General features: G+C 47.3%; 2 protein-coding genes and 1 non-coding gene across 7 annotated transcripts in view; 1 reads left to right on the top strand and 2 right to left on the bottom strand.

The window, feature by feature from the left end:
• The window catches only part of TGFB3 (transforming growth factor beta 3), a 28248-nt gene extending 14437 nt beyond the window's left edge, over positions 1–13811 (bottom strand). The window contains exons 1-2 of one of the 3 annotated variants that reach the window (XM_060132732.1): positions 13468–13811; positions 5172–6390 (exon numbers count right to left, since the gene is read on the bottom strand). In XM_060132732.1, coding sequence (XP_059988715.1) covers positions 5172–5658 — 487 coding nt within the window. In that variant the 5' untranslated portion in view covers positions 5659–6390; positions 13468–13811. Of the gene's footprint in view, positions 1–5171; positions 6599–13467 lie in introns of those variants that run through there. The other 2 variants (XM_060132669.1, XM_060132754.1) reach the window with 2 other exon arrangements.
• The window catches only part of IFT43 (intraflagellar transport 43), a 115146-nt gene that overhangs the window by 15897 nt on the left and 71840 nt on the right, over positions 1–27409 (top strand). The window contains exons 1-2 of one of the 3 annotated variants that reach the window (XM_060132891.1): positions 10716–10778; positions 13541–13633. In XM_060132891.1, the coding sequence (XP_059988874.1) occupies positions 10725–10778; positions 13541–13633 (147 nt within the window). In that variant the 5' untranslated portion in view covers positions 10716–10724. Of the gene's footprint in view, positions 1–10715; positions 10779–10831; positions 10967–13540; positions 13634–27409 lie in introns of those variants that run through there. The other 2 variants (XM_060133062.1, XM_060132978.1) reach the window with 2 other exon arrangements.
• TRNAE-CUC (transfer RNA glutamic acid (anticodon CUC)) lies at positions 19543–19615 on the bottom strand. The gene has a single exon. It is a non-coding gene; the product is annotated as a tRNA-Glu (tRNA).

The following is a 27409-nucleotide window of genomic DNA, read 5'->3' as shown; positions in this document are numbered from 1 at the left end:
AATCATTAGTGATTTTAAAAGAACAGTATAGGAGAGGAAATAAAATGTAAACATAATCTTCCTGACAATTAAATCCACGCTTTAAATAATTTGTGGAATGAGCCAGAGTATAAGTAAATAAACAAAATGTAATAACACTATCTTACATTTCACAGAACTTCTATTAAGTCATCTGACCCTCTAACAATCCTTGAGGAGAATGAGAATAAGTAAAATTTATCATTTTACAAATGAGAAAAGTAAGTATCAGGAAAGTTAAATCACTCTTCCGAGATCACTCACATAGTAGGTGGCAGAGGTGGGATTTGAACCCAGGTCTTCTGACCTCATTTACTGAAGCAAAGACTCTGGAAGTTGGAGGGGACCTCAGAGATCATTTAGTGGAGGGGTGATTTCACCAACAAACTGTAGCAGGATTCCATGAAATGGGGCTAGAGTGCCAACTTATGCCTCAGACAAAAACCACTTCCCAGTTTTGTGATTAAGCCATGCTTCTGCAGAACACTAGTAGTATTGAGAGCTGGCCTAGGAGGTCCACCTTTACAAATTAAATTATGACCAACTTTTTCTATTGCACACAAAGTACATATATTAATGGGTGCTATTTTCTCCTTTTTACTATAGGGAGAGAAAACTAAGCAAAGAATATTCATGCAGGGTATTCATGGAAAAATCTGGAAACAGCTGACCATGTTTAGACCAGGCATTTTTTAATGCTTTCAGACACCTGGGCTCCTAGATGTACTTCTGCTTGTGCTCATCATTTCTGCTAGTAAAATTACTTCTGGTTCCAATGATGGGACTACGTATATCAGTGTGGCAGTGCTCCTCTACCCTAGCTGTTCCTTAGAATCACCTGGAGAGCTTTAAAAACAGATGATGCCTGGACCTAATCCCCAGAGATTCTGATTACCTCTGGGTGGGTCCAGAGCTTTTTTTTTTTTTTTTTTTTTAAGATCTCCAGATGATTCTAATGTGTAGCCAGGACTGAGAACCACAGTTTATAGTGCTCTGCAAAGGGTACCATGGCATCCAGATGTTCTGATAAACCACAGCTTTAAGGATTCAACCTTTAAATAGGTTAACCTTTAAATGTTAACCCGTTAAAATATTGTTTGGCCAATGCATTGTTTTGTAAAATTTTGAATTAGAAGCCCATAAACATTTTAAGCCCAGGTTAAAAGTTGGGAAATTTCACAGAAAGATTTTCTCCTCTTCTGGGAAGCAGTTAAGATCTAGTCATGGTGGACCCACATTCCCCAATGCAAAAATTGGCAGGAGCTGAGTGGTGGGTGCCCTCTTTTAATGGGACATGGGCAGTTCCAAGTCCCCCCGCCACCAGTCTCCCTATTCTCTCCATGACCCCAAAGCCAAGTGTCCTGTGCAGTTTGTCATGGTCCCTGTGCTGCAGCCTTTCCTCTAGATCATTTGCATCAGCGGCCTGGGCTCTGTGGGCTCTTGTGTTTGCAGGCCTTCTAAGGAAAGGTTTTGCCCTCGTTCACTGAGTCTTAAGCGTCAGTGAACTTAAAAATCAATACAGAGCTTGTTAAAAATACAGATACTTCAAGACGACACCCCCAGAGATTCTGATTCTGTAAGGGTAGGCTAGGGACTGGGAATTCATGTTTTTCACATTGACCTAGTCTCTAGTCCACACTTGGAGAAACACTGACCTAGCGTGCAGAGAGCATTGGCACTTAGATCAAATGAGTTCTTTCAATAAGAAACCTCTTTTAATTTTCAGAATGAACAAGATCTAAAAGTAGCATCCAGAAAAGAAACGCTAAAATATCGTTTTCTCTTTGCTCATGAACTCTGGGTTCGCTGGTTGTCTTAGCGTCAGACCTCAGATGAAAACAAGAGTCTCCTGCCAGACACAGATAATTACAAGCCAGAAGTTAAAACAGCACCTACACTGCTGATATCTTGATAACAAGGATGACAAAAGAACTGAAAAGGCTGTGTGCTTCCCCACCACGTGGGTCAGAGAAAGCCTCTACCCACTTCCCATAGCAAAATCCTGGAGAATTATATAGGAATAAGATATACATGAGTCTTGCCTTCACTCCCCAGCAGAGACCTGTTGAGTCATCCCAGATGTATACAAAGAATTGTCTCAGCTGGAAGGGAGCGTGGAGATTATCTCTGACTTTACAGATGAGGAAACTGAGGGTCAGAGGTGTGACTAGCTCAATTCCACATGGTGTAGTTGCTTAACCTGCTTGAGAGTCTTAAGCAGATAATGAAAACACTTTTGTTGAATTTGGGAGAACGTTTGTGGCAGTATGAATCTCCAGGCCATAGAAACAGGCAGAGCTAAGAAAGAGCACACCCAGGGATCCCTAAGCAATCTGCCACCAGGGTTACTAACATACAGTAATAGCTCCTACGCCCACCTGCTTGGTCCAGCATGTGACTCCTTCATATCATAAACCAAAGTTCTCTTGGAGCCCAAAGGTTAAAGGTGGGACTTACAATGCATATTTTATGTTTTGCATTATTGTTTAACAGCATGCATTCTCTAGGGAGAATGTCTAGGTTACAGCCCTGGTTCTTTTGGGGCAAATCACTTAATTGATGCATGTTGCAGTCTCCTTATCTGGAAAGTAGGGAAATCCGGGTACCCATCTGACAGGGCAGAGCCAGAGAACGGTCTTATCCTCTTTGCTCTCACCTTGATGCCCTTTCCCCTACGCCACTGGAAGTTAGTCCTTCTTGCACTTCGCACTCCAGGCACCCTTGTCTCCTTGCCCCAGCTCCTGCTGTCACTTCCCTCTGAGAGCCTGTCCCCTGGGTACCGGAAGGGGCTGGGAGTGATGAAATGTGGAAGGGAATGTGATCTCATCACCTCGGCAGCAGGAGCTCTGGCACTCAGATCCTACCAGTGCCCCACCCATAGGCCCCGGCCCACCCTCAGGAGTTCTAGACACTAGGCTTCCCTCGCCCTGACCTTGGAGGGTGGCTCTCCGCTCCCTCTCAGCATCTGTTAGACGTTTGCATCTGCCCACTGCCTCTTTATAATTAGTGTGCCTCGTGCATCTGTCTCTCTGGGACTGGCTCAACACCTGACCAGCCGGAGGGCAGGCCAGGCCTGCGTCTGCTCAGCCTCTGTGTCACCTCCAACAGCTGCAGAGTCTGGGCCTGCTTCCTGTTTGCACCTGCAAGGCTCACTGGCATCACCCGTGTCCCACAGGGCCCCGGACCCTTCATGGTATCTCAAGTCGCATCCTGCCCACTGTGCCAGGTTTCTTCCTGGCCTGATCATGGCTCTGTGGCCCCAGGGCCACCCTCACCTACTGCAGTTTCAAGGAAGGTCCTGGCGCTGCAGCCTGGGGCTGCCCAGCATCTGTGCAGCCCTGTCCTGGCTGTCCCCAGGGCTGTCCACTAATTGCACTCTGAGCCTCTGCACACATGTCCACTGGCACCTGGGTGCCCTTACATCTCTCTGGCGCATTTGTTCTCAGCTTGGGATTCCAGGCGGCGTGGGCCCCGGTGACGTAGATCCCTCTTCCCGGGACTCCTCCTCCTGGCCCGGATCCTTAAGGCCCGGAGTCTGTTCCTCTTGCCCTGGACTCTCCTCACACCTCTCCCGCAGGCGTCAGCTTTCCACCCTTCTCCGATGTTTGGCCACCATGTCCTGCCTTTGTGGGTGCCCAGGGGGTTGGGGGTTCAGCCATTCAGCTGCTGGTGCCTCTGGGAACCACAGGCCCCTGAGGACCCTGAGTCAGCCTCACCTAGAGAACCCTGGCCAGGGAACACTAGCTGTGCTTCACTGTCCGGCCACCACCCCACACGGGAGCCACCTCCTAAGGCAGCCACAGGAAGCCGGGGCGGGAGCCCCTCGCCAGCAACCGCAGGCTCCTGGGCCTGGCACGGGCCAGCTCCCGGTGAGGCCTCTGGCAACTTCTGCCAGAGCCGGTCCATCCATCGGCTGCCCACTCCTCCTTCTCTCTAGCCAGGTTCCTCTCAGCCCCTGCAGTACCCCCGCTGACCACCCTCACCTTGCCTGTTCCATCCCATCCTCCCACCCCCACTCTGGGCACTGCCCACCTCTCAGGTGAGCCAAGGCTGAGGTAGCCTGGGCGTCGAGGACACCTGCTGGTAGGAAAAGCAAACAGAGCTATTCCCAGAGTCCCTGGCCTGTGAGTGGCTCACATTCCTCCTTCCTGGGCTGTCAGTTTCCCAGCATCTGCCAAGTCTCTCTCTGTTGTATTGAGGTTTTTTAAATCCCCGTTCAGTAAATACACATGACTTCCACACGTGTACAAACACACACAGACGTCTCACCCAGAAGCCTCCCAGCTTCTCGGCACAGACGGGAGCTTCCTGGGAAGACACACTCCCAGACACACGTCCCCTCTGTATCCACAGCCACACCTCCCACCCACTCTTCCCCTGACACGCAGACACAAAAGGGCTGCCGGCCGTCATCTACACATCCAGAGCCACATCCCCGCTTTCCCCGTGTCCACGGGCCCGGAAGACGCCCATTTTGCACCCATGAATCTGTGTACCGTACGAAACCAGACTACACATCGCTTTAAAGCACACAGCCACGTGAACACAGGCGCATCCCCTTCCCTCACGCACACAGCTCACATGGGTCACAGGCATGGTGTGGACTGAAGGGCCTAGGCAGCGAGAAGCTGTCCCTTGCCTGGGCCTCAAAAAGCTGGACAGACAATAACTTGGGGCAGGTATACTCTTCTTCCCCAGAACTGGAAAAACAGAACGTGAGACGTGTCACAATGAGGTGTGAAAAGCAGGGAGAAGACCGAGGTCTCCAGCTCATGGAACCGCACGGCCTCTCTCATGAGAGAGCCAGCCCTGCCCCTTTATGGCACCTACATGCACCCATCTGACCACACGTGCCACAGCACGCGTGCTAACAGGACAGCGCAATGTCACTCCAAATTCATGTGATGTGAGTTCAGCAAGCTGCTCAGCTCCGGGGCCCCCGGCCTCCCGGCAGCACTCGACTCCCACCAGAGTGCCTCTGTCTCCCTCCCCACCCACCTACCCAGCCCCAGCTGCGCATCGCACCTCCCCAGCCGGTGCGGGTGAGCCCGGGGCACCCTGCTGTGTGGCTACCGCTAGGCCCCCCTCTGTGGAGCTCCCCACTCCAGGTCAGACCCTCCAGAGCAGACACCCCAGCGGGAATTTGGACTTACTGTGCTCCTCCAGCCCGTGGATCATGTCGAATTTATAGATTTCTTTGGCATAGTACTCCGACTCGGTGTTTTCCTGAGTGCAGTCGTCTCCCCTCTCCCCGTGCACCTCTTCCAGCAGCTCTCGGGTGCTGTTGTAAAGGTCCAGGACCTGGGTGGGGATGTTGGCCAACACCGATGGATCGGGGGGACTGGTGAGCCTGAGTTTGCTCAAGATCTGTCCCCTAATGGCTTCCACCCGCTTCCTCTTGATGTGGTCGAAGTCCAAGGTGGTGCAAGTGGACATGGAGAGACTGACCGTGGCAAAGTTCAGCAGGGCCAGGACCACCAGAGCCCTTTGCAAGTGCATCTTCATGCGTGAGCAGGGGAGAGAGGCCCGGGGGCTGCGAGGCCTGGTGAGGAGGAGACCCCAGCAGACGTGCAGAAGGAGGGAGGAAAACCAGGCGGCCTCCCTAGATCCCGAAGACTGAGGCTTGGCAAGAAGGTGCATGAACTCACTGCACTGCGAGAGCTTCAGGACTTCCAGGAAGCGCTGGCAACCCTGAGCACGAAGACGCCGACTGTGTGCCTTGAAGCTCTGGGTTTCTTCTCCATTTGTCTAAACAGGTTCTGCTGGGCTCTGACTCCCAGCAGGCCAGGTGGAGGGCAAGCAGAGGGCTGGGAGGGGTGGCAAGGCAGCTGGGAGTGGGAAGGGAGCTGGAGTTTTTCCTTAGGTAAAAATAAATAGAGCAGATATCTGATATTGCCAAACGGCCGCTTGGCGATGGGGAGAAAGTGGGTATTTTAAAGAAGGAGCAGAAGGACCATGGCTGGGTCCCAAAATCAAAATCCTTGCCTTGCCCTGAAGGAGAATAAGAAAAGAGGATGGAAAAGAAAAGAAAAAAAAATTAAAAAAAAAAAAAAAGATCACCAGTGAGTAGGTGGGGAGAGGCAGGGCTAGGCCGCTGCTGGCCCAGCTAAAGATGGGGACAGCACAGGACACACTTGTCTCTCGGGCACACCATTCATGCTTTCTCTTTTGTTTACACTTCCCCGGGGGCTTTCTAAATGACTCTGTTCACGCTGCCTCTCATCTTCATTGGCTGGGATGTGGGCTTATGTGCAATTGGCAGGCAGGGGGGACAGCCCCTGGAGAGCAGCCCCAGTAATCCACTTGGTCGCCCAGGTCACCAGCACCTCGGCTTGTCTTCTGCCTCGGCCATTGCTTCTGTTCCCTGCTTCTCTTTAAAAGATACAAAAGAAAAGAAAAAGAAAATAGAAGCCAGTTCACTGCACGCCTCCTCCGGAAAGCTGTTATTCCTTCTTTCTCATGCTTCTTCCCCTATCTCTCGCCTCTCTTGCTCATTCCCTTGGACTTGGCTTTCTGGTTCCCTCCCTTTCTCTCCCTCCAGCTTCCCTCTCTCTCCCTCTCCCTCTCCCTCAAGCTCCTCTCCCTCTCTCTCACACACTCACATGCACACACACTGCTTTCTCTATTTCTCTCCGCTGAAATTTTATACCTCCCTCCCATGACGTTTCTGGCCCGGGGCGGGGTGGGGGGGAAGGGGGCGAGGGGAGGTGGGGGTGAGGTGGGGGGAGGGGTGGGGGGAGGGACCAGCGCACGCAGCCTCTTTTGCGGCACGATTTTAATGTTTTAAACAGGCACAGGAAAAGCCGAGCCCATTTGAAAAATACTTCGCGAGTCCTCTCGATCGACGTGGTAACTGAACTTTTTTTACCCTCTTGGAGTCACTCCTGCTACACGTTGACTGTTTTTCTGGAAAGTTACTCCGATGAATCCCCTCCCTCCTTCTACCCCAACTCCTTCGCCCTCTCGCCAGCTGTCAGTCCGTCCTCTCCTCGGCGCGTCTCTGCTCCCTCCCAGGCCCCCCGTCCAGGCCGCCCCCCGGGCCTGGCGGGACACTGGGCAGGGGCCGGCGAGCGCGTGGGGCCTGGGCAGGGGCGGCCGTGCCCACCCTCGGTGGGGCTGACGCCCGGCCTGGGCGCGGGGTTGGAACTGGGTTCGGCCCCGCGGCGATCCTGGCCCCGATTCTTCATTGACAAGATTGGAGTCGGGTGGCTCGCGGAAGCTTGGAGATGCTCCAGGGGCATTGAAAAATGGTGGCGTTTTCCGGCAGATCAAGGGTGCCCTCTGGCGAGGCGAGGCCGCCAGTGAAGGAGGTTCCGCGGGTCGGAGCCGGGAAGGCCGGGAGGGCCGGGGGTGGGGGTGGGGGGTGAGGCTGGGGGCCTGGGGAGAAGGGGCCGCGAAAGAGGACGAGGAAAACAAGACCGAGTGCCCTGGGGAACAGCTTCCCTCTCGGCCCGACGTGCGTACAAGTGCACTTCTCCCTTCCCGGTCCCGCTCTGCAGCCCCTCTCACAGAAATGTCCTCCAGATGTTCGCGGCCTTCCTCCCCGCCGAGGGTTCCGCGGGGAGCTGCGCCAGCCAGCGCAGAGTCAGCAGTTGGCCCGAGCCCATTTCCCAGATGGGTGAGGGGAGGTTTTCTCTCCGCTTTCGTTCCTTTTCTCAGCCTAAGTTTCTAGGTCTTTTCCCATCAAAAGCTTAGGGAGGGCAAGCCACCATGCCCGAGCCCGTCCCCAGGATTGTCTCTGAATTGATCACTTCCCTGGGACTCAGCGCTGCTCCCTGCCACCCCAGCCCACCTCGCCCTAGCCTTCCAGACCCTTCCTGCGAGGTCTGGTTCCTGCCCCTGGCTCATAGGCAGATTCTCTGCATCCCCAGGGCCCTGGTTGATCAGTTTAAGTTGAGGACAGTGAGGCATAGACCCATTTAAGAGGCTACACTGCTTGTGAGTGGTGGAGGTGATATTTAACAAGGGCTGTCTGGTTTGGAAGACATTATATTTATTTGCATAAAACATGAGGAATCCTAAGTGTAGAAAGCTTAAGGTAACTTGCTTTTGAATTACTTTTAGGTCATAGAGTCAGTGGGTGTCAACACTGAGATTTGGACCCAGGAAATCTATTGCCAGAGTCTATGCATTTAACTACTGTGCTCTACTGACTCTGGAATTCAGCTATCATTTGAGAAATATTTTTGACGTCTACTTATATGCCAGGCACTGTTCTAGGCTCTGTAGATGCAACAGTGAACAAAGCAAACAAAACCATTCTCTTATGGACTTCACATCTAGAAGTGGCAGTAGGGCCGTGGGAAATGCAATAAATGAGCTAAATATGTAAATAATGTAGTATGATCAAAGGTGAGTGCCACGGTGGAGAATGAAGCAGGGAAAGAGGAGACAGAGTGCCTAGGCTGGGGGGACGCTGCAATTTAAAATCAGAGAAGGCCCTACTGAGACCTTCAAGTAAATACTTGTAAAATGAGAGGGAAAATTATTAAAGTGATGTCCTTCTGCACCCCACCTGTACCAAATCAGAGTCTACAGGGACGGGGCACTGACACATGTATTTTTAACAAACTTCATGTTACTGGGTGCCAGTAACATGCACCAGAGGAAAATACTTCAGTAAGATCTGGCGATTCAGGTGCCCAGCAAGGTTTGGAAAGCCCTACTCCAGGGCTTCTTTCTGCCCAGAACGTGCACCCTTTGCTTTCAGGAATTTGGGGAAGAAGTGGGAGCGGAGTCTTGGAAATTAGCTCTAAAGTGGTGGTGGTGTGGCTATGAGCAGTGGAAGGAAAATAGAAATGGAGTCGGTATTGCTAAGAGCTCTCTAAAATGGAACCAGAGGCCTTTGAGGAAGTGTGAAGTATGTGAGTCTCAGCCTGGATAAAATCTGACCTTTTGACCACTTATTGTCCTAATGAAGGCATTCAGAAGATCTGCCAGAAACTCAAGATAGTTATCAGACCCCTACCTTATAATACCTCGTGACAGCCTATCTACTGATCAGACCCTTACTCTAAAATAACTCATGATTCCTTAATGACAAATATTTCCTTTCTCGTGTCAGAGTACAGCCTTGTGGCTTTTGCCTCTGTAAGCCCCTGACCCTTTCTCTTCCCTGGAACACTCTTTTGACTTTAGCAGAATCTGTGTCTCCTGAATTGCAATTCTTAAGACCCCCCCCCAATAAAGCTCTTTATTCTTTGCTGCCTCGATATTGATTATTGTTCAACAGAGATCACAAGAAATGGAATAATCCAAAGATTAATCCCTTCTTCCTCATCTGGTGCCAAGGAAGAAGGGAACAAGGGCTTCACTGGAGCCTATATTTCATCCATCCTGGGTTTTTGGCAGTGAATGTTTCTTCAGGTTAAAATCTAACAGGGTATTTTTCTCACTGAGAATCAGAGTTCGTGAGTGAAAGATTTTAGGGGTAATCTCTAAGAGCCACTACAAGGGAGGAAGCTGAGGTCCAGAGAGGGCTCTGCCTGGCTACACAGGTAGTTAGCAGCAGAGCTAGGATGAGGCTTCAACTCTTCTGACATCCAGGCAGTACTGTTGTTGTCACAGGCATGCTAACGCATAGCCCTACCCAGTAAACATGTATTGATAAATGGTTGAACTGAATAATTTACTAGGCATTTAAGAAATCCTGCATTCCTGTTTTAGAGTCATTAATCCCACTTCCAAGTCCTCGCTTTTAAGAGGTAGCCATCTAAGCCTTACCCCAGGCACGGTGTTGGGGACATTGTTCACTTTCAGGGTCATGAGCCCATCTTCTGGGGTCCCGGCTGGGGGTCCTCAGTACTAGGGACTGGTCAGTGGCATTGACGTGGGGATCTTACATGGAGAGTCAATGAAGACTCAACTCGCTTGTCCCATTAGACTGGGAATTTGGGGGCCGTCTTCCTCTGCTGGCCCAGGAGACTGGCTGGCACCCAGTAACATGCACCAGAGAAAAATTCTTCAGTAAGATCTGGTGTTAGAAAGCACCTGGCTCTGCTGCTTAACACTCAGGTGACTTTCCTCAAGGCATTGCTCTCCACCTGAGTGTCTTCAGTTGTTGAATAGAGATACTGCTCCTGCTCACTTCATGGGGTCTTGGAGGGATTATTTGTACTTTTGAAAGTTATTAGTACACAGGTTTTTGATGTGTTGCTTCAGCGGCTCTGTATTCTTGAAGGCAGAGTTTATGTATATTGCACTTTTCATTATAAATCATCTATTGGCACCTGACCCTCTGTGTGCCTGTTCTTTCATCTGTCCATTGGAGACAATACAACTTATCTTGCTTCCCACACAAGGTTGTTATGCCCTTCCCATGAGCTAATAACTGTGAAGGTCCTCTGTACATTGCAAAGAGCTTTACAAATGGAAGGCATCAGAAAAATTACTACTATTACTAGCAGTGCTTTGCACTTGACAACTTATGTGTTTGAACAGAGCTACAGATGTAGGCAGTTTCTAAAGACTAAAACTGTTCACTGTCCCACAGGAGCACCCTTATCAGGATTTAATATCTGGAGATTTTTTCCAGATGTCAAAAAAGGCAGGTTTAGGATAGGTTTGGTTTAAATTGGAGGTTGGCACGTAGACTCCAGGAACGATGCGGCGGACCCTTTAAGTATTGGGATGGAAGGGCGGAGCCGTCGTCAGGGACGCGACTGGGCCGCTGGGTTTCCAGGAAGTGACGTCAGGCGGCCGCAGAGATGGAGGACGTGCTGGACCTAGGCGAGGAGCGGCGTCGCGGCTCGGCCACCTCCGTGAGGACCGACTCGGGGGGCTTGGGGCCAGGAATTAGCGGGTGGGGAGGAGCGACCCCGCCGGCCCCGGCTTCCCTGAGTCCCCTCGGCCCGGCCTGTCCGTGGCGGCCTGAGCGGGCCGGCTGTGAGCCTTGCGGGGGTGAGGTCGGGGAGGAGGCGGCCTCCCTCGCCCCGCCCCTGAGGCAGCGGTGAGCTCCTCGGCTGTTGGCCTAGGGTTTGCTTTCTTTAAAATCCTCAAAGAGTGGAAAACAGATCCTGCCCCCGCCGGCCTCTGGGACCGGTGGGAAATTTCCCAGCTTCTCTCCGCTTTCTGGAGCTCCAAGTGCCAACTCCCCTAGAATGGACAGATCTGAGGGTGACTGGAGGGGCCCTGGCCAGAGTCACGCTTGCACTCATCCTAGTGCTTTTCCCTTGGGACATCTCATGGCAGAAGTTGATGTAAAAACCGTACTGTTTTATGCATGGAAGGAAGGAAGGCGTTAGACAGGGAGGTCCTTTCTTGCCACTAATCCCCAAGGGGAGGTGGGCGTTACCTCAGTTTTATAGTTAAGGAAATAAAGATTTATAACGCAGGGGAGTGGCTAGGTGCTCGGGGGACCCAGAGGTCAGAGGGCGTATAAAGCTGTTGCATGGGTTAAAAAAAGTCAACCTCCAGGAACCTCGATTTCCTATGTCTAGAATGGAGATGTTAATGTCTACTTAAAGGGGTTGCAGTGAAGATGAAATGAGGCGTGCGTGGAGAGCATTTAACACAGTGGCTGGCATGTGCTAAGTTATTAGAAGAGGTTAGCGACTGTTGCTTCTGAGGCTGTGATTTACCCAAGCTTATATATAAATAAGCTGAGCTAGATTCAAGACCCAAGTTCAGTGTGTGTGTGTGTGTGTGTGTGTGTGTGTGTGTGTGTGTGTGTGTGTGTGTGTGTGTGTGTGTGTGTGTGTGTGTGTGTTTTAACTCCAACACAGCCTCATCAAGCCTTTTTACCTTTAAAATTATCAAAGATGACAGTCACTAAAAGATTGGCCCACAGGGCAGGTCTTTAGTTTCTGCTGTGGAATCTCTACGTGTTTTGAAGTGCCCTAGTACCATCGGAGATCCTCTAAGTAATTGGAGAGGAGATACGAGCATTGGGAGCAAATTGTTCTACGAAGAAGCAGGTTGCTTGACTGACCGAGGAGAATATTATGTCACCAAGCCTTTCTGATATGTGAGCTTTTTTAGTACCAGGGGATGTGAATGTAGTTATAAATTCATTCTTTCAGCAAATATTTATTGAGCCCCTTCTGTCTGTCAGGCATTGGTTGTCCTAGGTGCTCGGGATATACCAGTGAAAAAAACTAAGTCCCTGCCCTCATGGGGCTTACATTTCAGTGGCAGAAGATGAACAATAAACAGACTATAGATTTAAAACATGTAAAACCAGGTAGTAAAGTAGGTTTTCTGCCAGTCATTCCTGTGGATTTATACAGGGTCTTCAAAAAGTTTAAAACCTTAAAATACTTGACAATTATTAGAGAAACCGTCTACAAACAGCATTTAAAGACAAGATCCTTGAATTTTTGTTTGAGCACAACTCACTGCATGTAGTATGCTGTATTCAGAAACCCAACGTTATGATAAATGGAAAAGGGCAGCCATAGGTGAAGGAGTGCAGTTGTCTGTCTTGGGAAGAAAACGAGCTGCTTATTGTCAGAAAGCTTGTTTCTGTCATCCCTGAAACCTAAATGACTGATTAGAATTAGACATGTAAATACTACGTAAGGGTTTTTATGTAGGTATCATGTAACCGCTCTCAGTTTATTGATGCAGTCAGGTCTTAGAACATCTTAAAAGAAATTCCAGCAGGGCATAGTGGAAGGAACTCAGGATTTGAAGGTAGAAGAAGATTTAGCTCTTAGATTTATCTGCCACTTAATTGCTTTCCTGGGTCTCAGTTTCCTTATTTGTAAAATGGCCTGAATCCCAGTCACTGTTACTGTGAAATCAAATGAAGCTACATCAGATGAGATCGAAAAGTGCTTACATTAATGCTGGCTTTTTTTTGTTTTTTGAGAAAAATGTAAACATTTCACCACCTACTAGTCTGCCTAAAGAATGTGTTGTGTACGTGCTGGGAGGTATTGGAGACACAGAGCCTCCACCCCAGCAGGGCTTTGGGAAACACGTGCAGATGGTTCATTTGATGACTCAGAATTTGAAGTGGTCTGATGTCCAAAGCTAATGTCTCAAGATTCTTGTAAGATCTTTCCTTTAATGACTGTAAGTGCAAATCCAAGTAGTGTACACGTCAAAGCAAATGCTATCTGTATTTCTCTGGTTTCAGTTACCATGGAATTTCTTTCCCCCCCAAATGCCTTTTGGATAACTATTTTCGTGCCAAGCTACAGCTTTGAAATTAGGCCTTCATAAAATCCCACATAGGAACATGGGAGCCTTGACCACACTCTTCCTGGGCTATGGCATGAGGTCCTTGCCCCCTTTAGAGGAATTTCTAGCTGCATTTCTTTGGGTAGAAAAGGTCTATGGCCATTAAAAGAAAACACTGTGATCAGTACATGAATTTCCTGCTCTACTGTATAGAACTGACCATGGGCACTTTGTTTTAAGGGTTTGGAGCCTTTTCTAAGTATATACTCAAGTTGCTCAAATCCCATCCTCCACCATGTCATCATAAATGCAGTCCTTGCTTACCTTGGCAGGATTGTCTTCCTCATAGTGGCTCAAAGACGTTTGGGTCAGCAATGCCCCTCATCTCTCCTTACAGGGAGCCAAGATGGGGCGCCGAGCTCAACAGGAGTCAGCTCAAGCCGAGAATCATCTCACTGGCAAGAATTCCTCTTCGACTCTGACTGCAGAGGTGAGTGTTAAAAAATTCTGAAGAAATGCACTCTAAGAGTTAGCGATTACTCAGTGAGCAAGGATTTGGTATTTCATTTTTTTTTCTCCTTCTTCTCTTTAATGTCAGCCATCCTCCTATCTTGATTTGGGAATTCCCTTCCTCGGCATTTGTCCTGTTAGCAAGAAGTGAAAGAGGAACTTTTTTCTTTTGATGCCAGAGTAGTTTCTGTGCATTGCTTTATATTCCCAGTGAAGAAGTTTTGTACGTTAACTGAAGCAAGGGACTGGGAGGTTTCAAAATCCAGCCAAAATCCGGGTTTTTATTCCTGCCAGATAAACGCCAGGGAGGCATGCTGGTGACGTAAAGTTGGATTACACAACTGGACATTTGCTCTTGGTGGTGACCTGCGCTTTCTACAGTTTTCAGGCAGGAAGGGGATCCGTACTGGACTTACTTTCCTGGAAACTTTTCCAAGTGGCCTGGAATCGTGGGAATTTATCCAGCCTCTTTGCAGAGGGTGGGTAATCTTGATGAGCATTGCTCTTAATGCCAGGGCACTATTTTCAGCGGTTTACTCAGAACTTCTTTTCACCCTCCTCTGCCCATTTGAAAAAACTCTGCCCTTTTCAAGAGCTGGCTTCAGGGTAATCCTCGCTGTCAGCTCTTCCTAACTTCTCCAGGCCGACTTAGGGCTGCTACTTCTCAGTTCCCATAGTACCTGTTATAGAACATCTCACATTATGCACTAATTTTCTTTCTATGTGCCTGGCCCACTAGACAGTGAGTTTCTGGGCAACAGGCAACCTGGCTTCTCAGTTGCCCAGCTCATTGGCCTACAGTAGGTTTATAACAGATGAGGGCATCTCTGCTGGGAGGCCTTATGGGCCATGCAGGTGCCCGAGTACAGCATGCTGGGGACAAGATACAGACACATTTGACTTACATATCACATAGGTGGGAATATCCTTCACTTTCATCAGAAATAAGGTATCTACCATGTCTTTAAGTGTTCCACATGGACCTTTAGTTTATCTTTCATTTTCTCACTGATTGTAGAAATATGGGTACAGAGAATCATTCCTCCTCTCAGATAACAGCCATGCCAACACAGAAAAGCTGGTGACTGAACCTTGGCCTCATTGCCTGAAGACGGTAGGGAGAGACTGTGGGGGGATTGTGGAAAAACCAGAGGCCACGTGTACCCTCCAAAGGGTAACCACTATCTAGCCACAGCCAGCTGATGCTGTGGGGAATATAGGTCCAGTACTGCCAGCTCTTCTGATTTTTCCAAGAGATGGCAGTCTAAAATTTTATGTGAAAGCAACACGTTTTTAGAGGTTAGCGACTAATTATAAGATTTAAATCACCATATGGGCTAGATTAGGCCTGAGGGTTGTCAGTTTGTCACTTTGACCATAGCACCTCCATTGTAGAGCTTATTACATTGTATTCTAATTATTTATGTGCCTGGCTCCCTCAGAAGATGTGAGCTTTTGGAAGGCGACGGTTGTGTTTCACCTTCGTCCGCCTTTGTTTATCGCAGTGCCTGGCACGGAGCAGGCATGCCATTGACACTGCACAGGGTGAGGGGGTGAAGTACATAGTGTGTGATGAGGGGCTCTTAGAAGCTAAATAAGAGCGTCACAGGGTCAGGGGTGGCAGACTGTGGCACACTGGAGACACAGTTAAGGGGGTATAATGGAGTGAGATAGTGAAAGACGATATACTAGACCCAACCCTGGATCTCAAGGAGCTTGAACTGCAATGGATGGGCAAGCCAATGACTGGATCAGTGGAAGTCTACTCTTGGCCTTTGGAGGATCCGTCCCAACACCAGATCATTAATTCATTGATTTAACAAGTATTTACTGAAGCTTACTGAGTGTCAGGCACCATTTTAGGGGGTTGGCATATTTCAGTGAACAAGAGCCAAATCCCCTGCCGTAATGGAACTTATATTCTCGTGATCACTGGCAGTCACAGAGGCTAATTACAAGCCTACCCAATTGTGAAGGAGGTTATAGCCACCTTAGTGGTGAGGTGAGTGAGTCTGAGATGGGCCGGGATGTCCTGATGGCCTTGAAGCCTCTGTGGCACCCACACCAAATCAGCTACCAAGCTGGGGTCAGTAGGCCTGGTTCACCTACCTGTGCCCTTCCCCTCGGCTCAAGGGAGAGTCAGTACTGTGAGCACCTAACTCCAAAGTCGCAGACTGTGATGAACCTGTCAGGGTTTCAGCCTTTCTAGAATACCTACTTATTTCTGCAGAGGCATGTACCTTTTTTTTTTTGGCCCCATCTGGTCCTTAGTATTTTTTCTGGAAGATGACAAAAAGTCATTCTGGGGACTACCCTGGTGGCACAGTGGTTAAGAATCCACCTGCCAGTGCAGGGGACACAGGTTTGAGCCCTCCGGGAAGATCCCACATGCCACGGAGCAACTAAGCCCGTGCGCCACAACTACTGAGCCTGCGCTCTAGAGCCCGCGAGCCACAACTACTGAGCCCACGTGCCTAGAGCCCGTGCTCCGCAACAAGAGAAGCCACCGCAGTGAGAAGCCCACGTACCGCAGCAAAGAGTAGCCCCTGCTCTCGCAACTAGAGAAAGCCCGCATGCAGCAGCGAAGACCCAATGCAGCCAAAAATAAATAAATTTATTTTTTAAAAAAAAGAAAGAAAAAAGAAAAGTCATTCTGTTCTTCACCCAGCTGGTGCCTCTGACAGCAAAATGCCAGTCAGAATTCCAGGATTCCTTCTCTCCCTGAATTGAGGTTTAAAGCAGCGTGGGCAGCCTCCCCTGGGGCCAGATGCACATTGTGCTGTGTGGGCCTTTTTGGCTGTTTCTTTCTAAGATTAGATTCTAAGACTCATGTGTGTGTGCCCATTTACATTCCAGTTCTGAATGTATTACTTGATATATTTATTTTTGTCCTTTCACTGACTATATTCTAGGATGAAGCTATTCATGAAAACGTAAATATGGTACCTGGGGGCTGTCAGACATATTGGAGTTACTTTAGAGTTATATAGGAATTAGTTCAAGCAAATGATGATTTTAAAGTGAGCTGGCGGGATGGGGAGCTCCGTGGAGGAAGCGGAGCAGCTTCCAGGTGTGCTGGAATAGCGGGAAGGCAGGCTTGGCATCTGAAAACCTGGGCTTGAGCGTGGGCTCTGCTAATTGCCTGGGTCTTGAACAACTCCACTAATCTCTCCAATCCTCCATTTCATTATCTGTCAAACAGTGGTAACAATACTACCAAGTTGATGTGAGGATTAAGTGAGATACTATTTAAAAGCACTTCAGTAAACTGAAAGGCGCTGTACAAATGTTCATTCATTCAGTAAGTAGTGAACAAGAGAATATTTGGATGGAGCTCTGCTCTTGTTATTAAAGGGCCGCACAGAAGGAGGATGTGAGCCTGAGTCTCTTTTTTTTTTTTTTTTTTTTGCGGTACGCGGGCCTCTCACTATTGTGGCCTCTCCCGTTGCGGAGCACAGGCTCAGGACGCTCAGGCTCAGCGGCCACGGCTCACGGGCCCAGCTGCTCCACAGCATGTGGGATCCTCCCGGACCGGGGCACGAACCCATGTCCCCTGCATCGGCAGGCGGACTCTCAACCACTGCGCCACCAGGGAAGCCCCTGAGTCTCTTTTAGAAGCGATTTGGAAGTCTCTCCAAGGGTTGCTACTCATTTCTCCACAGGCTGACTAGTAGTGACCTGAAGCAGGTTTTGGGCTTCCAGATGCAGCGGGCATGCCTCCTGAAGGGTGGATAAGAGCACAGGCCTTGTGGTTAGACAGCCCTGGGCTGAAATCCTGGCCCTGCCACATGTTAGCTCTATGGCTCAGCAAGTTACTTAACCTCTTCAAGCCTCAGTTTCCTCATTGATAAAACAGGGTTAGTATTACGTACTTGATAGGGTGGCCAGAAAGAAAAAACAAGGTAACAGGTATAAAGAAAGCCCTTAACACAGTCTGACCCATAAGTGCTCAGTATATAACTGCTCACCATTATTGTCTCTCCAGAGCTCGGGTGTTCTGTTATTGTGCCTTAACCCTCTCTACGGTTAAAAACTGGTGGCCTTCAGGCTGAATTTTGCCTACAACCGTGTCTTCTTTGATCTGTACAAACTTAAACATTTTTTAAAACTTGGTTGTTATCATTTCTAAATTAGGAAAATTGACGTGAAAGTCCAGATTTAGGGCTCCTCTTCGAAACCAGAAGTTCTGGCACAGCAGGAATGCTGGGCTGGCATCCCCACGCGGCAGCAGTTGGCTGCAGCTGAGAACGGTGCTTGCGTACGCTGGGCCTGCCCTGTCCAGCTCACCATTTCTTACTTGAATACACCTGGTCAGATTTACTGACATCTGATCTACCTGGCTCCTGTTTCCATTCAAGTTAAAACTCCTGCTCTTTTAGGATGGATTGATTTTCAGGTATCCTTATCGGCATTGAATTTGGCTATATGCATCAGAAACTCAGCCCCAGGGTTTGGAGCAGGCAGGAGTGATTTTTCTCACAGCAAGAAGTCCGGTGGAGGGCAGGGTGGGTGCGGTCACTGGAGAAGGTCCTGCGTTACCCTCACCCCGTCTAGACACTTGCTCTGCCATCTGGAACTTGTAACTTGTTCTCATGGTTGCTGACACGATGGCTGGTTGTTCCCCAGGGATCCAGTCTGTATTTTAGGTGAGGAGATGGGGAAGAGTGGAAGACTTCAGGGTTCATGCCAACGAAGTATGTCCCTTCTTATCAGGAAAATGATAGCCAGAGACCTCACCAAGTAGACTTCTAGTTACATGTCATTGGTCAGAACTGGGTCTTAAAGCCACCTAAATTTCAAGGGCTTTCTCAGCTGGGCACGTTGCCACACCCATCACATTGGGGTTTTGGGGTTAAGGAGAAGAGGAATGACTGTTGAGTAGGCAGTTTGCGACTGACATATCAATTTTAAAAAAAAAATAGAATTTATACAGAGTTTGTTTTTTGTTGTTTTTTTTCTTATAGGCTTGGGTATAAAAGGAAAGAATTATTTTTAGTAGCAAAAAAAATAAAAATAAAAAATCCACATTCCTCTCCCATTTTCTAATTTGGGGTTGTGTAGAGTTCAGTGAAAATTTGTATGCCCTCAAGTTCCAAGACATCTGATGCAGTTGCCTGTGTCAAATCTTGCCTCCATCTTTTCCTTCTTCCTGTTTTCTCAGTAACCCCTCGGGGCTTTCTGCCTGGAGGATACCTGTGGCTCAGCCCAGGTAATTAGACTCTTCCTCCCTCTCTGAAAGAAGAGGAAAGGTCTCTTTATTGCTTGGTCAATCTGTAAATTTTCAAATAATTTCAAAGAATTTACCTGCCTAATCATACTGATTAACCAGAAAGATGAACTCTTCCTGTAGTTTCACTAGCTCAGAGTTGCTTAGCGTCATGCCTGCTTCTTTCAGGTTGTTGTGCAGGTCAAATTAGGTAATGCACGTAAAGGTGCCAGCACACAGGCACCTCTCAAGAAACGGTAACTACTAAGAAAGGTTATGACTGCATCCCTCTGCTTTTTTGTGTTTGTTTTTTTTTACCACCTGTCACAAATCAGGCTTGGATCCCTAGATGCGTAGTTCAGTTAGCAGTTCAGGTTGGCATTACAATTATGGAGACTTTGGTGCCGTGATGAGCATCTTCACATCTGCAGTGAATAACTTTTTCTGGGCAGAGCAGCTCTGAGAATTAAACTGGATTTCTATGCCTGAACTTTCACCTTCTATCATTCAAATGATGCTTCTCCTACACAACCTCAAGAAAAGACCTGGACGCTTTCTACCATCAAGTTACACTACCATACGCTGAAGCTGGGAAAAAGGAATCTCAGGGCAAAACCCCTCAGGACTGGCCTGTTTTTTGTTTTTATTTTTGGGGCTGCCGCACGTGGCTTGTGGGATTTTAGTTCCCTGACCAGGGATTGAACCCAGGTCCTCGGCAGTGAGAGAGCAGAGTCCTAACCACTGGACCACCAGGGAATTCCCTGGCCTGTCTTTTGGATGAGCATTTCTCACTTGGGTCTAAAGCAGTTTGTAGCTTAACTTCCATTTTGCAGATTGTCCTTGTAATAATAATAATTATAGCTGACATTGGGACAGTTCCTACCTCTCTGTCAATTATACACACTAGCCTATTTAAGCCCCGTGGTAACTCTTAAAGTAGTTACTGTACTTATTGTCTCATTTTAGCTGTGACGACACTGAGATTTCAGGGAGTCGAGTGACTTGTCCACAGTCATTCAGCTGACGTCTGGCTGTACTCCCTGAGACTCCAGACAGACTCTTAAACACCACCTAACTTTTCCTACCTGCTGGGTAGTTAGATGCACAGACCTCCCAGTAGAGAAAGGCTTTTGGCGGGAGCTGAGAGACTTTTGGGTTTTCCTCTTGGAATCCTTTTGGTGAGGGAGTAAGTTCTCACTTGATTATCCTTATTCGTCCACTTGTCTGGAAAAGTGTTTGAGACACAGCTGTTCTCTTTCTCTTCCTCCTCCGCCCCCCATCTCTTTGGTGCTCCTCCTAGGACGCAGAACTGACACTCAGCCAGATTCTCTTGCAGGAATCTGAGAAATGCTGCTGGGCTCATGTTCCCAAATTAGGCCAGTTTCCTCATCCCCCAGCAGCTCTACTCAGCTGGAGCTTCCCTGGCACGTTGCATTACGTCTCTTGCCCTCTGCCTGTTCCTGACTGGTCTGCCAACGGGCAGTTATTTTCAGCCCAGCTAGGGTTATCTGCTGACCCTTTTTGGTGACATTTTTCTTCTTTCTCACAAAAATAACTTTCCTAGATTAGTCACATTTTTCAGCCTTTTTCGTAGTCCCTCTCCAATGGGCTGGATTGAATGATGCTTCTGATAACGTCGTAGGAGAGGGATGCGGGGAATCCGACGTGGAACCCGTTGACGAGGAATGCGTTTTCCACACTTCATCTTTAGGTCATGCTCCGTATGCCTCACTTTTGAACTCTCCCTCGGGGTGGGCAGATGTGCATTCCCGACCCATCCCTGGGGCTGGCCACTATGTGGGCGGGAACGTCATCCCCGGGGTAGATCATGCGATTGGAAATAGCGTCTCAAGATTCTCCTCCAGCGCTTACTCGGTCTCTTTCAGCGCTGCAGTACGATGCCTCGTGCCTCCTTCTACTGTGTATTACGTGTAAAGCTGGCTTCCTACCAGAAATATGGTGCTTGAAGATCACTTAAAATTCTCTCCCTCACCTGTGGGGAGGGTTAAGTCAGAACTACATGTAAGAGTTTATTTAGCTCAGTGCTCCCTTAAGTTAGCCACTGTTATTATCTACACAACCTAAGAAGTAGAAACGATGATCATTTTGTCTTTAATCCCAGCTCTGCCAATTCCTCGGTGTATGTTCTAGGCAAGTTACTTAACCACTCTGAGCCTGTTGCTCATCTGCTGAATGGAATAATAGTAGTAGCTATCTCCTAGTGTTGCTGGAGGATTAAATAAGAGAATGTACAAAGCTCTTAGGACAGCGCCCGCCGCGTGCTAACTATTATTGTCATTAACTGTGTCACATGAGAATTAGAAGGTATTTTCAGTTTATCTTCAATTGCCGTTCTGTTCGAGATACAGAGATATTCTTATTTCATTGAACTAACTGGCTCTTAGGGCAAAGAAACATTTGGATGAAAAATCCTTTTGGTGAGAATTCTTTGTGCTGCTTAAGACCCATTTTGTGTGTCTCCTTGACCAGTTGTTTGCTAATACCTTTTCATCTTCTTTTCAAAATCTAACCCTCTGTCTAGAGATTGGCTGTCTTTCCAAAGAGTGATCCTTAGTTGCTGACTTAACATCATTTTGTTGTTCTGGGGCATATGGGTAGAAAAATGAGGAGGGCAAGGAGTGACCTTGGTGACCTCAGTGACCTTGGAGTAGAAGGTAACATCCACTCATTTCTTCCTTCATTTGCTTATGAAACTTGATTGAGAGCTTTCTGTGTGCCAGGCATTGTGCTTGGCACTGGCAGTACAGTGACAAACCAGACATGCTCCCTGTCCTCTCTGAACCTCGATCTGGGGGCTGCAGAGAATTAAGTGCCAGGTGGGGGTGAACACAGAAAGATATGCGAATGCCTTCATCGAGGCCTTTTACTTTTGGGGAAATCTGGAACGGTTTTCTAGGAAAAAATCATGTTTGAGTTGAGACTTGAAGGATGACTAGAAGTTAGCCAAGGGAAGGGGCCAGGATGGGCCAAGGAGGGGAGAACATTCCAAGTAGAGGGATGAGCATATGCCAAGTTTTGGAGGCCAAGGAGAGAGCATGGCACGTGGGATTTGTTAGTGGAGCAGTTGACCATACAGGCGATGGAATAGTGGTCCTCAGTGACTTTTACAAGCAGTGTGATGTTTTTCAAATATTCAAAAACCAGCCCCCTTGCCTTTTTTGAGAAATGAACCATGTGAGACCAACATTTCTTATATGACACTGAAATAATTGGTAATATTATGAAGTTTAGACTGTGACCTTTCAATATTTTTCTAGCATTGTCTTTCACTGATGCATCTTCAGTGCAACCATTACACTTCTCTCTCTATGCGTTTATGTTTTCTGGTCAGGAAACCTCTGAGAAGTGCTTGAGTATAGTATTGATGGCTTGGAACTCTTCTGGCTCATCCTTTTTAAGGGGGGGCTTAGTAGATCAGTAGTTTGCAGTGTTCACACTTAATTTATGTCCTAAAAATTCCTCGGTTCCTCTAAGGATAGATTTTGTGTGTGTGTGTGTGTGTGTGTGTGTGTGTGTGTGTGTGTGTATTAGATCCTGGTAACTCTAGGAGAGAAATCATGGAAGTAATTTTGAATTAGTCATGATCTGATAGGATTTAGAAAATGTCTTTTGATTTCACAAAATAAGAGATTGTCACCCAGATTCTAGTAATTACAAGTGTATGCTAGATGCTTAATATAAGTGTGTGTAAGTGGATCAATGATACAAGCCCAGTTAGTGCCTGTGATCTATTACTACTGCGTTGCCTCAAGTAAGATGAGAATACCTGTTGTAGTCTTCTCAGTGTTCCTAATTTGCATACACATGATTAACAGCCATAGGTCATACCTGACCCATTTGGTATGGGTCAGATATGGAATCATAGTATTGGAATTTGGTTTGACTTCTTTGGGGGTAAGTAGACTACTGGCTTATATTTAGAGATTTTTTTTTTGGCATGTGAAAATTTTCATGGTAATGATACTTTTGTTGCAATGAAAATTGACTTATATTCAGGCAAGGTTCCCAGAGCAAAGACTTCTCAGAATCTTTGGCTGTAAATAGTATTCTGTTAGGAAAAAAATAAATTGAGAATTAGAGAAATGGCTTAAACCACTATAAACTCTCCTGGACTGAGTCAGTTGCCTCATAACTGGTCTCTCCTTTTGTATTATTGCCCTCCTGCAGTCAGCTCTGGTGGTTTTATAAAATACGCATCATTCATTTCACACTCAAAACCCTTTAAAGGACACCCATTGCCCTTAAAACAAAAAATCCCAAATGCTTACTTTGCCCCTTTGTGATTTGGGCCTTCCTATGTATGTCTCCAGCCTCATTCACAGCGGCTACCTTGTGGCAGTCACAGGGAGTCGTTACTTTGCTTGTACAGTTCCCTATTCTGGTTCCTTAGAGTACTGTAATTCCCCAGAATAGAACAGAGTAGAACAGAATAGAATATTCCCTGGAATACTTACCCATGCTCTTTGCTGGGCTGACTCCAACTTCTTCTTTGGGTTCAGCTTGAATATCCCTTCTTCTATTTAATGAGAATATTACCTTCTCATTTAACTTAGCTCCCTGCATTGTATTCTGGTAGTGTTTTTTTGTTGGTGGTGGTGTTTTCTTTTTCTTTTTTACTTTTTTTCCTGTCACCCCAACCACGGTTTGTAACTGTATGTCTGTGTAATTATTTGGGTCCATCTCCCTCACTAATTGCACACTCCAGAAGCTCCTGTTCGCTCCCCTGAGCCTGGCACTTTGTAGGTCCTCAGTGAATGAGAACCAGGCGTGGAGCATGCTGTGTTCAGCTCAGGGGCAGATTAGCTTGAGGGGCCTGTGGGACCACCATCTGGAGATGTCCGGGAGGCTTTGATGTGTGGGACTCATGCTTTGGACTGGGCTCTGAGCTGGAGCTAAGGGTTTGGGAGCCATTCGTATCGAGGTGGTGAATGAGAGCCCAGCTCTGGAAGGGAGAGTTTGTAGAGAGAGAAGAGGAGAGGCTCTCAGCCAGAATCCGAGGAACCCCCATGTTTAAGGGACACACGGCCAAGGAAGGAGGAGGAGTGGCCGGAGGGGAGAGGGCGTCACCAGGCCCCTGTGCTGTCCAGAGCGCAGGTAAGGGACAGTGTCAGGGACTCAGGGGTCAGGAGGGTCCAGGAAGGCGACACCTTCCCTCTGGAGCAGGGTCTGTCTGATTGAGCAACTAGGGGTCCCTGTATTCACAGGGGAGCAGTCAGAGAAGGGGCCATGTGCACCTGGCACAGGACCACACAGCGGGCAGGCTGTCAGTAAATATTTGCTGAAGGAATTCAGTGGATAGGTTACGATGCTTGTGTACTCACCACCAAATGTAAAGGGCCTCCCTGTCTCCTTCCCAGGTCTCTTTCTTCCTTTTCCTCTGTTATTGAGCCTTCCTCTGTTTCTCCTTTTTTCCCTCCTCTTTCTCTTTTTCCCATATCTCTTCCTGTTTTTTATTCTTCACCAGCGATAACAGAGGACTCCATCCCCCATACTCCTTTTTGCCCATCCATTCCTATATATTTTTATTGATGTATTTAAAAGTAGAACTTTATTCCTTCATTTATTTATTCACTTATTTATCCTACATTTAATATAATATACACTTTCCAATGCAAAAATGAATAAGATAACTTCGTATTCTAGTTATATCGACCCACACACTTAGAGCAAAAAATTATGATATTTAAGTGGCATCAGAGAGTGGGAGCACAGAAGGAGCAACCAACCCTGCCTGGGACTTAGGGATGGCATCCCAAAGGAGGTGACCCTTGAGGTGGGTTGCAGTGAACGAGGAGGGATTTGCCAGTAAGAGGGAAGGGCAGCGGGAAAAGCCTGTTCTAAGGCATGCGTCAAGGGACTTGGTGTTTCCAGGGCACAGTGAACAACTTAGTGTCTTAGGAATGAAGGCCTTGCATTCCAAGTGGAGGAGTTTGGATTTATTTTATATGTTGTAGGGATTCCACAAAGATTTTAAAGCAGGGAAAATGTTATTGACTTTGTTTTCTAGGAAAGTGAAGCTGGCAGCTATGTGGAGGATAGTCTAGAGGGCGAGAACTTGTTGGCAGGGAGACCAGTGGGAGGTGGTTGGAGCATCTCCTCCTGAGATGATGAGCCATGAACCAGGCAGTGTTCCCAAACTTCAGGCATTCCCAGACCGTTTTTACAGTTTCGGGTATCCACATACCACTCGCATTAGTGTTAACAATTTTCTTTAAATCACCTCCCTTTTTATACTTAAATGCGTTTATTTTTGAAAAGAAACTACAGTTTTTGATAGTTATGTTTTTCCCAGGACACATTAAAATACACATATGGCTATTTTTAAGAGGCACATCCACGTGCCACCTCCAGTCACCTTGCTTACACCAGTGGCGTGCGTACCTTACTTTGGGAAACGATAAATAAAGCCTGGCAGAGAGGTGAAGAGGAGAGGGCAGTGCCCAGAGACATTTTTCAGGGAAGATGGGTAAGAGGTAGTAACAGAGGGACTGTTGGAAGTAGGAGAGAAGGAATGTCTGGAGTTGACTCCATTTGTAGCCGAAAAGGCTGAATGGATAATGATATTTCTGAGACTGAGAACTTAGAGTCTCAGCAGTGCGGGGACCAAGAAGAGATGATTGTTTCAATTTTGGGCATGTTGAATGTGAGTTGCTTTCAGGATTTTCAAAGAGATCTGTTGAGTAAACAGTTGAAAATTTGGTCTGGAGCTTAAGAGAGAAAGTTGGAAACGAGTGTTAACAGATGTGGGAGTTACCAGCATATATCATATAATCTGGGGTCTCTAAGAGGAACATACAGGAAGAACTTCTGATTCCTTTGTGTGGCACATAGACCCTTCATTATTTCCAGGTGCAAATGTATGAGGATTTTAAGCAGAGAAGAGAGACAGATTTGCATTTTAGAAAGAGCACGTTGACAGTAATTGGTCAGGGATGGATCCAGGTTTCGTGGGTCCTGAAATTTATACAATTTAGAGACCTTCTTTAAGAAAAAAAATTCAAAATTATGAATTCAAAATGGATATGAAAGTAAATAGTTGTAATGAGAAAAGAAATCACAGCCAAGTTACTAGGCCTTGGACATTCAGGTTTCTTTCTTGGAGTTCTTGTTAGAAATGCTTGCATAGACACGCCTCCTGATTGAGAGCTAGCTTCTCCTCCCTATCTAGAACACTGTAACTCCTGTCTAGAACTCTCTGTAACTCCTAGGGTCCTGTGCAGGCAGGGGTGGAGTATAGACTGGAGGAAGGTGAGACTGGAAGCAGGGAGCCCAGGTAGGACCCAGCTGAGAGAAGGCAAAACATGAGCTTGTGAAGCCTTAATTTGCATGGTTGTGCGGTTTTCTCCAACACCCCTCAGTAGGCTAGGTATTGACGCAGTGAAGGCATAGGATTGGCTTGATCCAGGTTCAGGGGAGCTCTAGGGGAAATGTAGGACATGAATGCCATCAGGACCATGGAAGTGAGCTGGGTTGATAGGGAAGGAAGAGAAACCAAGAAGGAAGTTCTTAGATCAGGAGGGGAGGAAGGGACTAGGTATTTCAGATTGGAGCAGCTCCAGCGTATGAGTTCGAGAAAGTAGCAAGGCCATTGGCATTTAAAGGATCAGGGAACTATGAGGCTAAGCATTAGATGAACTGTTCATGTGAACCTTGACTTGACTTAGAATGATGGCACTAGTGTTGGGGGAGGAATGCCCACGTTTTTGCTCAATGTGTGCTCAGGCAATTATTTGTGACAGGGATGAAGAAGGTAAGAGATGCAATGTAGCTGAACAATATGAGTTTCAGAAAAATGTTCCATAATAATTTGAAAGAGTAATGGTCTAGAGGAACTTTGGGGAGCGAGACAGGAGGGTTACCTTGGGACCCTTGTTCATGGGGTTTCAAAGAATGAACAGGCTCTACTTGAAAGAGCTGCAGGAGAAATGAAGTCCATGGGGGAAAGCCAGGATTTAAGAGAGGCAAGGAGATGGAAAGAGTGGGCTGTGAATAGAGAATGTCTAATCTGCTTGGGAACCATAGGATGGTGGGCAGAAAGCCTCATTGACATCATTAGCTAGGCTAGATTTCTTCTCATTATGTGGCATGTCAGTAATTACTGAGAAGGAGCAGAATGATAGTAAAATATTCTCTTAATAATGATACTTTACAGGAAAAGGGTTCAGACTAATGTTGAATGTGATTGGTGATAGACTGAAACATTTCTGGTCACATGCTTTTACCCAGCATGATAGAGAATTAGGTCACCGTGTTTGGCCGATTGCTTTTATATTCCATTTTAATCCCTCTGTTGGCTTTTTAGGTATAGCTTTTTATACTGTTTATTTAGTGGTTGCTCTAGGGATTAGAATATGCATCCTTAACTTACCACTGGCTAGCTAGTGTTAGTATTATATCACTTCACATAAAATGTGAGACCCTTGTGACAGTATAAATCCATTTGTCCCCTTTTATCGTTTGTGCTAGTAATGTCATGTACTTTAAAACTACATACTTTATAAACCCCACAATACAATTGTCATTTCACTT

The sequence above is a fragment of the Lagenorhynchus albirostris genome, chromosome 1 (genome assembly GCF_949774975.1).
Source record: "Lagenorhynchus albirostris chromosome 1, mLagAlb1.1, whole genome shotgun sequence".
Classification (NCBI taxonomy): Eukaryota; Metazoa; Chordata; class Mammalia; order Artiodactyla; family Delphinidae; genus Lagenorhynchus; species Lagenorhynchus albirostris.
This window is presented reverse-complemented; position numbering and strand designations above follow the sequence as displayed.